Here is a 12,621-nt window from a genome sequence, read left to right as displayed (position 1 = left end):
GTTAATGTACCGCCCTGCTGCCAGACAATTGTAGATGGACCACAACCTATTCCTAAACAATTGCCACTTGCCATGTCAAGAGTGTGGCATTGTACTGTGCATTGTACAGGTGAATACATATCAGAGGCATCATTTTAATACAACATGTCATGCAAGGCATGTTGAAGGCTATGGCTTGTGTTCTTGCTGCTATTATACTTGTCACAGAGAGATCACATATTACAGGCCACTTTGATGCAACACTGAAATCCTACACAGGTGATGTAATGCGATAGAGAGAGAGAGAGCGAGAGAGAGAGCGAGAGAGAGAGAGAGAGAGAGAGAGAGACAAGAGAGAGAGTGCGAGAGAGAGAGAGAGAGAGAGAGAGAGAGAGAGAGAGAGAGAGAGAGAGAGAGAGAGAGAGAGGGGAAACAAATGCCAATTGCGAACTGGTGGCATGAGACTTTTGAGGGATCGAGTGTGTAAATGTGTAGCCACTAATTCCTGTTCTGCTTTCCAGAGATTTGGCACATTTCAAAAAGGCAACAGTGGCAATTAATTAAGTCATGGGCAAGCAGTTAGGGCGTCAGACTTGTAGTACAGAGGTTGCCGCCATCCTCCTCCATGACTGAGGTACCCTGAGCATGGTATCGTCCCGCCACACTGCTCCCTTTCGGGCCCGGGTCCTTTGCTGACCCTTCCTCCCCACTCACTTCCTGTCATAACCTTCACTATCCTGTCAATTAAAGGCACCCCCCCCCCCAAAAAAAGACAGAAACCTCATCCACCTACCCACCACCGCACAGACGGCAACACGGATTAGAGGGCAAAGGCTAAAAGGTGAGCGGGAAAAGAGTGAGTGGAAAGTGACCACTGTACGATATCCACAACAGACACGCTACGCTTCAGAGTGATTTATTTCTCGCTGTAAGCATTTGATTCCTTTCCGGTAAACATCTACCGGATAGCGGATACCGTTAAAGAGTAATAATAACCCAAGCGTTCCCTTTTGGCAGGAGAGTTTTAAGGGGATAGATCTGGAAGGAATGTGACCACTCACACAGATCCCAAATGTCTAGACCTTTCACTTGGGAAAAGACAGGTACCGTAAACCATAACACCAAGCCAAAAGACAAACAATTGTCTCAGCTTCTTCCGGATCCATGGAATAACATGCTTTTCACAGGTTTGTGAAGTAAAACACAATTCCATTCTGACCAGAACTCATTACATCTCTTTTGCTTGTTGCAAAAAATACATTTGCTGTAGTTTCAAAAACATGGTCCAGTGGTCTGAAAGGGCCATAATCAACAGCCTTCGAGGGCACACGCTGAAGCAAAGGCACAGTCCCTAATGGAGGTGACCTTTAGCGACGGCTGCTTTCAAAGTGGCCCCAGGGAGGGCACAACTCTGCCAGCTGTGCAGCTGACCCTCAGCCTGCCTACATTACAGCATACCAGGACTGGACTGGCATGAAAAGCAGGCAGGGGGTTTTCAGTGAAGACCAGTCCATGAGGCATTGAGAGAGACAATGAAGCTTGTGACAGCAGCTTTAGTAATTTATTACAAGCTATTTTGACTTCACAGCGAAAATGAATATTTAAATCTGACTCGGAGAGGTCAACTGTAGCCCACAGTACCTCCACAAAGTCCCCTAGGGGTCCCGACCCCCACTTTGGGAAGTGGGAACCACTGTCCTACCATTTGCTTCTTACATTGGCCTTTAGACATGCTGTATCAGAAAGCTTCATTAACAACTGATCAGCTCTTTTGCCTCAATGAAATGCTTCACTAGTCAGTTGGTATTTGTTTTTTTAACTAAACTAAGCAGGTGCAGCTACATGAGGAGCCAAATAATAAATTACTTCTCTCTTTTCTATATATATTTATGGAATCATGGGTCACCATGGTAATTTACCAATTACATTTTGTAATTGCAAATGACATGAATTAGATTAACAATGATAGATGTTTAACAACCGTATCAAATTAGGTAAATACACAAATGCAGACAAAATGAGGATAATGTTAAACCCAATCAACCGGATTAAATTAAATGTTTTGATAACAATCAGATTTAAATGCATTACGATTAGCTTGCACCCAGTGTAATTCTTCCACTGTCATTTATTTATATTGCAAGAATCAGAGCCGCTGACAGCTTTGGCTGTGCCCAGGTCAAAGTCGTCTGAAAGGGCCCCCCAGCCCAATACATAAAATGTAATGAGATGCCAATTATGGGGCCCCTCTCTCCCTGGGCCCAGGACAACTGTCCCCTTTGTCCCCCCCATCGGCACCCCTGGCTGTAGCTTTCAGTCAAAGTAAAAGGGTGGTTGAAGTTTAAGGGCGTAACGCAAAAAAAAAAAGTTTTTCAAATTCCTTAAAAAAATTATGGATAAAAATTGGGAAAAAATAGAAAAAAAGCACCTAGTGGTCTGTGGAATTTCACCTTATTTTTGCCATTTTTGGGAAAATGTGTCTTGCATCAACACATTGCATAGGCATGTCACACCGCAGGAAAATGGAGTCACACCACAGGGAATTCACTGCATTATTGCCATTCTAATCATTTTGTATACATGACTGACATCTGAGCTCATGCTAACTTGATAATGATATTGTGTTTAATCTTAATGTGTTTTCATTTATATATATAAAAAAAATCCTCCTATAAGAGCAGTCACGCCACAGGACACCATAAAATGCATAAAAGCATTGCGTGACAGAAAGATTGCAATATGAAGACATATTAAGAGGTTAAGAGTAACCTTAAACTTCCACAGCACTCTCCAATAACTGAGGTACTGACAGGTTAGGAGCCAGTCTTTAAGACCCTTGTAGTTGGCCTTGCAGCTGCCCATGTCACCCCACAGGACGCAATTTGTGTTACGAAATTTAACTTGTGGTTAATATTACTGTCTTGAGTTTTTTCACATTCACATATCTTAATATAAAGTTAATATTTATGCAATCATGCCAAAAGCTTCATACATTATTCAAAATGTTGTTGGTTAATTTATTTATATATTATATTCCAGGTTTCATTAATGTTACAGTCACACCACAGGATATTTGACATATAAACCTTTACATAAATCTTAACAAAAATGTTTCTTCTCATCTAAGACTAATATGAAACATAATGTACCACATCTTCCATCATTGACATATGTTTTTTAAAGGAAAAATAACAGTTTTGTAGGTTTTTAACCAATGTTACGAAAAAACAAGGCGTCACGTCTCCCACCCAAAAACAAATATAAAAAAAACATAAACACAACAAATAAAAACCCTTCCAGACTCCAGCAGACTCCAGACGTGTACACTTCACTCTGCTGCCCATGGAGGATCAAGCGAGAGGGGCCATGAAAATGTTGTCACACAAGTACAAAAAACATCAAGACGGCGGGCCAGGCTTTAATGTCACTCTAAACACCAGCAGGGTAGAGCTAGTCTCTCTGGAATACTGAGGGACTTTACACAGGGCTGGACTGGCCATCTGGCACAGCGGGCATTTCCCAGTGGGCCCCGCACCCTCATGGACCCCTACTTTCAGCTAAAAAATAAAATAAAATTGTAACATTTCTGAACATAGGGGCCCACTGGGTGAGTTAGTTCTGCGCCGCTAATTATGAGGAGCCCCTTTAGGCCAAAAGTGCCTGGGCCCTATTCCTCCCGCAGTCCAGCCCTGGACCTGGCAGAGATGTAGTGCGGAGATGTGGACTCAAGCATAAACCCCATCAGGTGGCCCCTTGAAAAAAGCAGCAGAGAGCCAGCCATCCCCGTCATCATCATGTAGAAAAAGGTCAGTGACAGTCAGTCTGTCTGTCTGACTCTTTGAAGGAGTGCGCACTGCCACTAGCCACGGACATCATCGGAGGCTTCTGTGACACCAAGGTCTTAACACCTGCTGCCATTACCTGGGCCATTTTACCGCCCAATCCCCCTCAGAGACGCACTTCAAGAGCCTTCAAGGGTTATAGTGCAGATGAAAACCTTTGCTGTTGACAAGATGTGAGGTGTGAATGAAACAGCAGGTGGAGGGTTCACGGCCTGGCCTTTTGAACTTGACTGGTGTGAGAGCACCTTAAAAGCAATGATGTTCACGCAAACAAAAGGCTCTGGATGAGTCGGAGGAAGACTTATTATAGCCATCAGCGTCACCCAGAACGTTCTGCACTGTTGATTATTGTTGGGATCATTTCCAGCTTAATTTTTTTCGAGGACTTTTACTATTGTCTTTGTTTATGTACGTGCGTTTGTGTATGTGTGTGCACTGTCACGTGAACCCCGGACAATTAGCGCCGTGCGGCAGCCTCCAGAGCTTATGTGTGAATGTGGGAATGTGCATGTGATTGTATGTCTATTTTGAAAGCGCTTTGAATTCAACTTCATAGTTGTGATACTATATATATACTGTGATACCTATATAGGTAAATACATGTTGTATTGTATTGTATTGTATTCAGCACATAGAGAAAAAAATTAAACACTCTTTTATTTTGGTCCAACTCTCCAAGTGGAACACCAAATTAACACAGCAAAAGTGAAATTGGCTGAGCCTTAGCAAGGACATCTAAAGCCTTCATTACACATTCCAAGTTTCAAGTTTCAATTTTATTGTCCCCAAAAGAGACAATTAAATGTGCAGCAAGTCAACAACATATAGACAACAGATACCGCAGGACAAACTATTAAGTGCAGGGTTAAAAAAAATCCATCCATCTACAACTGTTGTGCTATGTGTGCTGTGTTCCAGAGTAGCAAATCTCCCTCTCCTCTCCTCTGGCCTCTTATTGATTTTCACTTGTTCTGTTAAAAGCTAAGGTCATGTCCTGTATTTTTCCACATATGTGGTCAAATGGAACACAAATGGTTATAATCTTTTGTCTGACAAAATATTTTTTTTTACCAAAGTTAGATCTGCAAAATTAGCTCTGCAAAAAAATGTCTTAGATCTTCAACAAGGACTTATACTTCGCTCTCATGAATTGTACACTAAATTTCTGATTTCTGTCATCAGACATGAACATTCTGAGACTTGCTTTTGTAAAGAAAGTAGCCTAACCTGTTTCTTCAAGCTAACCTGTTTCTTCTCAAAAAAAAGAGAGGGAATACCTATTAAACCACCACTGTGAAGACTACAACTTGAAATTTTCAACATTGCTGAGAGGACATTTTAATCGGTCCCGTTGGTGAAAAAGTGTAGTGTAATGTAGTGTAGCGTGTCTGAGAAAATGGTGACTGACAAAATGAGAGCTGAGATGTCTTCATCATGTGACAGCTTGAGGGTGTGAGTGAGTGACAGGGAGAGAGAGAGAGGGGAGGAGACCACCATTGTGAAGACTACAACTTGAAATTTTCAACATTGCTGAGAGGACATTTTGATCGGTCCCGTTGGTGAAAAAGTGTAGTGTAATGTACTGTAGTGTAGCGTGTCTGAGAAAATGGTGACTGACAAAATGAGAGCTGAGATGTCTTCATCATGTGACAGCTTGAGGGTGTGAGTGAGTGACAGGGAGAGAGAGAGAGAGAGAGAGAGAGAGAGAGAGAGAGAGAGAGAGAGAGAGAGAGAGAGAGAGAGAGAGAGAGAGAGAGAGAGAGAGTTAAGGAATTAAGGAAGAACAGAATTAAGGAAGTATAGACAGAATGCACTAGTGTGTGTTCTAAGGCAGTGTTTCTCAACCTTTTTCTAGGCAAGGCACCCTTTCAATTCATGAAAAGTTTCAAGGCACCCCAAACCAACAAGCCGTAACATGACATCGCATCCGATACCACACAAGTTTAGAAAAGTAACACATTTGGAGATGACACACGACATGACTGAGGCGACCTATATTTACTTTATTGTGCATAAATGGCAGATGAAAGATTCCACTGACTAGCATTAACTTATCAATTTAGACAAATATGTATTATATGACATAATTTATTTATCAGTCAGGTTTCCAGGGCACCCCTGAGGGGGGCCCGCGGCACCCCAGGGTGCCCCGGCACCCCTGTTGAGAAACACTGTTCTAAGGTCAGTGTGCAGGTGTGACTGTCTATTTGGAGTGAATATGCCATGGTCTATGAGGAACTGAACATTACAATAAAGAACACTGCAAATCTGTCAGCTAGAGAAGATTTCTCTTCAGGCAGGATATAATTCCAGTTACTTTCGTCTCAACACCTATACGCTAGGACTGTATATGTGCTAACAAGCAGCAGTCACTTGCATACTGCGAATGTCTTACCTCGGTGACGTGTGTGTGTGTGTGTGTGTGTGTGTGTGTGTGTGTGTGTGTGTGTGTGTGTGTGTGTGTGTGTGTGTGTGTGTGTGTGTGTGTGTGTGCGTGCACGTGTGCGTGTGCGCGCGTGCGCGCGTGTTAGTATTTTCCAGTAAAACCTGTGAGACAAAATGCAGAGGCTGAGGAAGACGAAGAGGAAGAGGTTGTCCTTGACACCTTCACGGCTGAGCAACTTTGCAACTGCCTCAGTTGCATAATCAACCTAATAGAGCTAATAGAGCATGCATCACACAGAAAACTGTGTGTGTGTGTGTGTGTGTGTGTGTGTGTGTGTGTGTGTGTGTGTGTGTGTATGTGTATGTAGGCCTATACACAGTAAATTCTGTGTTGTTAATCCAACACTCAGAGAGAGCATTTTAACATCTTCTAGAGTGTAATTGGTCCCACAGTACTCCATATGTGTTTACACTGTGTTTTTTACTGTGTATGCGTATGCTTATGCGTATGCGTATGCGTATGTATGCACGTGTGCATGCATCAGTAAAACAAGGGAGACAAAACACAGGTAGCAGCTCTGTATCTGTATGCATGTCTATTTTGGGGGGGGGGGGGGTCAACTTTATTTGGACAGGACAGTGAAGTATGCGACAGGAAATGAGTGGGAGAGAGTCGGGTGAGGATCGAGATATGACTTTGGGTCGAGAGTCGAACCCGGGTCGCCAGCATAGCGGAGCAGTGCCCTACCAACTGAACCACGGTAGGGCCTGCAAATGCATGTCTGCATGCAACAGCACAATGAGGGAGAAAAACACGATGGGCAGCCGTGGAGTAACGGTCAGGGAGTTGGACTGGAGGCCACAGGGTTGCAGGTTCAATCCCCACCCTTACCAATCCCTTCCTCCCTCTCTGGCTGAAGTGTCCTTGAGCAAGGCACCTATCCCCAAGTTGCTCCAGGGACTGTAACCAATACCCTGCAATATCTGTAAGTCCCTTTGAGAGAGAGAGAGAGAGAGAGAGAGAGAGAGAGAGAGAGAGAGAGAGAGAGAGAGAGAGAGAGAGAGAGAGAGAGAGAGAGAGAGAGAGAGAGAGAGAGAGCGTCTCACCACTTTGAGGAGGCACAGGTTGTCCCTGAGGGAGGCGAGTACCCCTATGAAGGAGACGATGAACATGACGACCCCCAGCACGATGAGGATGATGGCGGGGGCCAGGAAGACACCCTCCAGGGTCTTGTAGCGCTGACGCTCCACCTCCGCATAGATGCCGATCGCCAGGATTAGACCTCCGATCAGCTGTTATGGACAAACAAACAAATGAAAAACATAATAGAGAATTAGAGCATTTTCTCTATTTTGTTTATTTTTTTTGGGGGGGGGGGGGCTTTTCCTGCCTTTATCAGACAAACAATTGTAAGAAATATTACAGACCATCAGACTACCAATCAGCTGTTTTGGACAAACAAACAAACAAACAAACAAACAAACAAACAAACAAACAAACAAACAAACAAACAAACATTAGAGACCATCAGACCACCACTCAGCTACTTTAACCCATTGACGCCTAAGGCACCTGCAAAAAAGGGTGCTGAATGCCTGAGCCCTTTTTAAGGAAAGCTGCCCTCAGCCAATAAAGACCTAAATATCTCAGCTTCTGAAGCACATACAAATATGCACTAAGTTGCATTTAAACGCTAAGACCCTCATCTTTCATTAGAATGTGTTCATTGATCTCAAACAAACAGAGATTTTTAATAAAGTTGTCTAAAAACTCGTGAGCCTGAATGTTGCGTAATGCAGCTCCAGGCGCCAGGGCCAATGTTGCGAAATGCAACATCAGGCATCAATGGGTTAATGGACAAACAGACAATCACCGCAATCACCAAAAAAATAAACATTAGAGACTATTTTCCAACTGTGGCCAGAAATGCCAATGGCTAGGATCAGGCCACCAATCAGCTGGTTTAGTGGACAAACAAAGAAAATGAAAAGCATGAGATAAAGCAATATTTTATCTTTTACATTTATTTTTTGGGATTTTCTTGCCTTTATTGAACAGGAAGGATAGAGAAGAGACAGGAAAGCAATGGCAGAGAGAGGGACAGGGAGGATCAGGAAACAGCTCTGGCATAACAGTCAGTGCCCTAGCCGTTTGAACCACGGCGAGGGCCTAAACTAGAAAATATTTTCAAGTGAATCAATCACTGTTTATGCATTAGATGATGCTTAAATGACTCATTAAACAGAAAAATGATGATTCTCCTAACCGTGGGCAGAAAAAAAAGCCTTACAAAATCTGATTGACAGCTCTGAACACAAAATAAACTTGCCATAACTTGAAAATCATACATGATGTATCGCAGTAGACATGTTGATGTTTTTAATCAACTTGTACTGGACGTCCTGGGATGAAAAACATTGCAAGCATGAGGGGGGAAAAATTATGACAAGTGTGGATTTTTAGACAGGGATCTTGTCAGACACCCTGGGGACTGCCAGGCACAGCTTTAAGACTATTCAGAAAGGCTACTCGCCGTAGGCTGAGCATAATAATTAACATTTCCCAAATGGCATGGTTGACCCGCCTCCCTTGGTTTGCTATGGTTATTTGCTTCCAGACAAAGTGGGAGGAGTTCCCGATTTTCCAGGAGCTCAGAAAGTACTTGCATTGCTCTTGACCTGACTAGTAGCAACGCTGAAGGTGTAGCGTCACTAGAAGGGCCCGGCCTGGCTAACTCGCCATGGGGCTGAGTGCTGGGGCTGAGTGCTGAAAGATAGCATACTGTATGTCTGGATCAATGTGGATGGCAATTCGCTTTTGGATTTGTAAGATACATGGTAACGGAGGACTGACATGAGTGTGTAATGGCTGTCTGTGATGGCATGGCACACAATAGTACAAACCCCAACTCCGATGAAGTTGGGACGTTTGGTAAACAGTGAATAAAATCAAAATGCTATCATTTTCAAAACATCCAATCTATTCATTAGATGGAGAATAGTGAAAAGACAACATATTAAGTGTTAAAACCGAGAAAAAATATTGTTTTGGGGGACGTGTACTCATTTCTAATTTGATAAATCCAACACGTCTCAAAAGAGTTGGGACGGGGATCAGTGAAATTTAGTAAACATCCAAATAAGATAAAACAAAGAAGAACATTTCAAAATGAATTATACTGACGGACAATATAGGTGTCCAGGTATAAGATCATCACAGAGAGGCTGAGTCACTCAGAATTAAAGATGCAAAGGGAATAATTACTATAGTTATTACATACATTTTTGAATTCCCTTTGATTTACCACGATTGAGTGTATATAAGACATATTTTTGTTAATAAAATCATTGTATAGGTTCATGACATCATGAAATATATATTGACTGTAGTCTCACTCTAGCACTCCAGGAATTAGAGCTATTGAAAATTGACCATATTAAGAATGTTTAATGCATGAACATGATACAGGGGTGTAACATTCTCCTAAGCACCTGAGCTCACTTGAAATAGACCCAGAAGACATGGGAAACTGTCCTTTGCTTACAGAAGTCAGCAGAAGTTGTAGAAGTCCATTCTTTTTGACAATAATAGAGCATTGCACATCCTGTGCTACAGTGAAAATGGACCATCCAACTTGTGTTAGTGCTAGCTTCAAAAGTCAGCCTCCATGATGGCATCATCTGTAGAGTTAAATACAGTGCTGAATGGTATAAATGGGTTTTAAACAGCATGAAAAGCCACTCATGCATTATATTTTGAAGGGAGATCTTCGATTACTGCCACATAGTAAGGTCAAATTGCATTCTCTACTATGTTTTAACAGCTTGGCTCCATCATAAGGACCAGCAGGTGATAAAATGGTGGGTTTTTGGTCAAGACCTGTCACACTGTAAGCACTACAGGAAGAAAAACATTGCAAAACATGACAAGGAATACACCGACCATTTAAGCTGGTGAAATCATGTCCAATATAGGAATTAACACTGTTTTTTATATAAAATCATCTCATCGGTTAATGTATTTAACTGTTAAGTGTTGTCTTTTGTTTTGTTTTTAGTCTTCCTCGACATTTGCTGCCATTTATTGTCCCCGTCCCAACTCTTTTGAGACGTGTTGGATTTATCAAATTAGAAATGAGTACATATGTCCCCCAAAACAATATTTTTTCTCGGTTTTAACACTTAATATGTTGTCTTTTCACTATTCTCCATCTAATGAATAGATTGGATGTTTTGAAAATGATAGCATTTTGATTTTATTCACTGTTTACCAAACGTCCCAACTTCATCGGAGTTGGGGTTTGTATAAAAGTGCACATTCATCTCAAGACAAACATTAATGGAGTGTAAACATACAAGTAAGTATAAATAAAGTCAGGTTTAATCTGTGAAACACATGTATTGCTATTTGGTCATACTGTATACTGGTCAAGCCAGCGTCTATAATATATTAGCATACTGTGGGCCAAGTAATGAAGGGTACCCATGCACTACAGACGTGGTGGCTGGCCGAATGAAGGACCTGCATACATTTATTAGCAGCTAAATATGGACAGCATATGGTCTGCTGACGGGCAAAATCCCAAGATTATACAGCAGCAGCAGCAGCAATCCCCTCTCCTGCCCTCTCCTCTCCTCTACTCCCTCCCCTCCCCTCCCNCGCCCCGCCCCTCCCCTCGCCTCTCTTACCCTCTTACATTTCACTCAGCACATGGACAGATGGACACCAAAAATGCTGAAATAAATTTTTGAATGATGTTATATAACTTTTTATTTACTTAATATTTGTTTTATTTTATACCTGAAACCGTCCTTCACACACAAACTACACTAGGTCAGATGCATTAGCTGAGTAATGGCGGCATCCGAAAATTCTTTTAGCAGTATATTGTTATTATTTTGCAAAATAATTTTATGCCGGAAACAGGCCCTCATTCAAACTAGGACACGAGCAGGCATTAGCTGACTCATGGCCGACCGAGCCCAATTCAGCAATTAGCCACTGGGCACGCAGAGAGGCTCTAATTCAGTGGTTCTCAACCTTTTCTGAACAAACGCCCCCTTGACATCATGATGAGCCCCCCAACGCCCCCTTGACCACCACATCATAAGTCGACTCAGCTGCATCCTTCTCAATACCCCCTAGGGCTCCTTAACGCCCCCTGGGGGGCTGTAGTGCCCCCGTTGAGAAACACTGGTCTAATTATTATAATGGTCAGTCTTTAGGAAGAGCAACTGGTCGCTGAGTGATTTTGCAAACAGGCCTATAAAGCTGGTAGTTCACACACACACACACACACACACACACACACACACACACACACACACACACACACACACACACACACACACACACACACACACACACACACACACACACACACACACACACACACACACACACACACACACACAGTGTGTGTAATTGGTAATTGACATCTGCATCTGGTCTCTTAAGCAACTTTCTTCCTCTTTTGAACAGGATTAATACTGTACAATTTGTACAACAATCACTGGAACCAGACAGCATAGTTTTCCAAAGATAACGGTAGGTAAACGAGTACACAGGTTGACTTTGGAATACATGGGTAGATTTTGCCTGCTATGTCCTTCATCCTACTGGGAAAGAAACCATTGTCATTGTGTCCTTCACTGTCACATGACTGTCCACAGAGGTAGGGGAACATTGTCTTGTAATGTAGAAAGGTAGGCCTATTTAAAAGTAAGGAAAACCATTAGCCGGTCAGTGCCACCTGTGGCCAATATTCCTTCCACAGTGTGTGTGTGCGGGTGTGTGTGTGCGCACGCAACATGGCCACGGTGGAGCACGTCAGGGTTACCTGCACGCACATCGAGCGACTGCACCCATTGTAACTGCCAGCGTTAATGTAGGGAAAAGGACTAACTTTTATATGGCTGACCTAAGGCTACTTCTTATAACAATGTACTAAATTTCCACCGTAGAGAGCGCGTTCAAAGACGCTCTGTGTGTGTGTTTTTCTTCAGTATGTTTTTTTGCTATTTGGCACCTCCAGAAACATATTTGGAGGTGTGCCACCACACTGTGATGGGGCTTTATTGAGCATCACCGAGGTATCACTCTCACTTATATTCTATTTCAGCTTGAGGACTCTGAATTCATTACCAGTACAGTTAAGCACATTACAGGCTGTGATCACACACACACACACACACACACACACACACACACACACACACACACACACACACACACACACACACACACACACACACACACACACACACACACACACACACACACACACACACACACACACACACACACACACACACACACACACACACACACACACACACACACACACACACAGCCTCTTCCCTTTCTGGTGCTAATTTCTGCTCAGCAATTAAATCTGCTGAACAGGCTGACTCA

The 12,621-nt window shown here is 42.8% G+C and overlaps 1 protein-coding gene across 1 annotated transcript in view; it reads right to left on the bottom strand.

The window, feature by feature from the left end:
• tspan15 (tetraspanin 15) overlaps nt 1-12,621 on the bottom strand; it is a 58,935-nt gene that overhangs the window by 38,212 nt on the left and 8,102 nt on the right. Inside the window, exon 2 of the mRNA XM_063191788.1 lies at nt 7,314-7,499. Within this exon, the coding sequence (XP_063047858.1) occupies nt 7,314-7,499 (186 nt within the window). The remainder of the gene's footprint in view (nt 1-7,313; nt 7,500-12,621) is intronic.

The sequence above is a fragment of the Engraulis encrasicolus genome, chromosome 24, assembly GCF_034702125.1.
Source record: "Engraulis encrasicolus isolate BLACKSEA-1 chromosome 24, IST_EnEncr_1.0, whole genome shotgun sequence".
NCBI lineage: Eukaryota > Metazoa > Chordata > Actinopteri > Clupeiformes > Engraulidae > Engraulis > Engraulis encrasicolus.
Note: the sequence above shows the minus strand (reverse complement) of the source record. Positions and strands in the feature narration are given on the sequence as shown.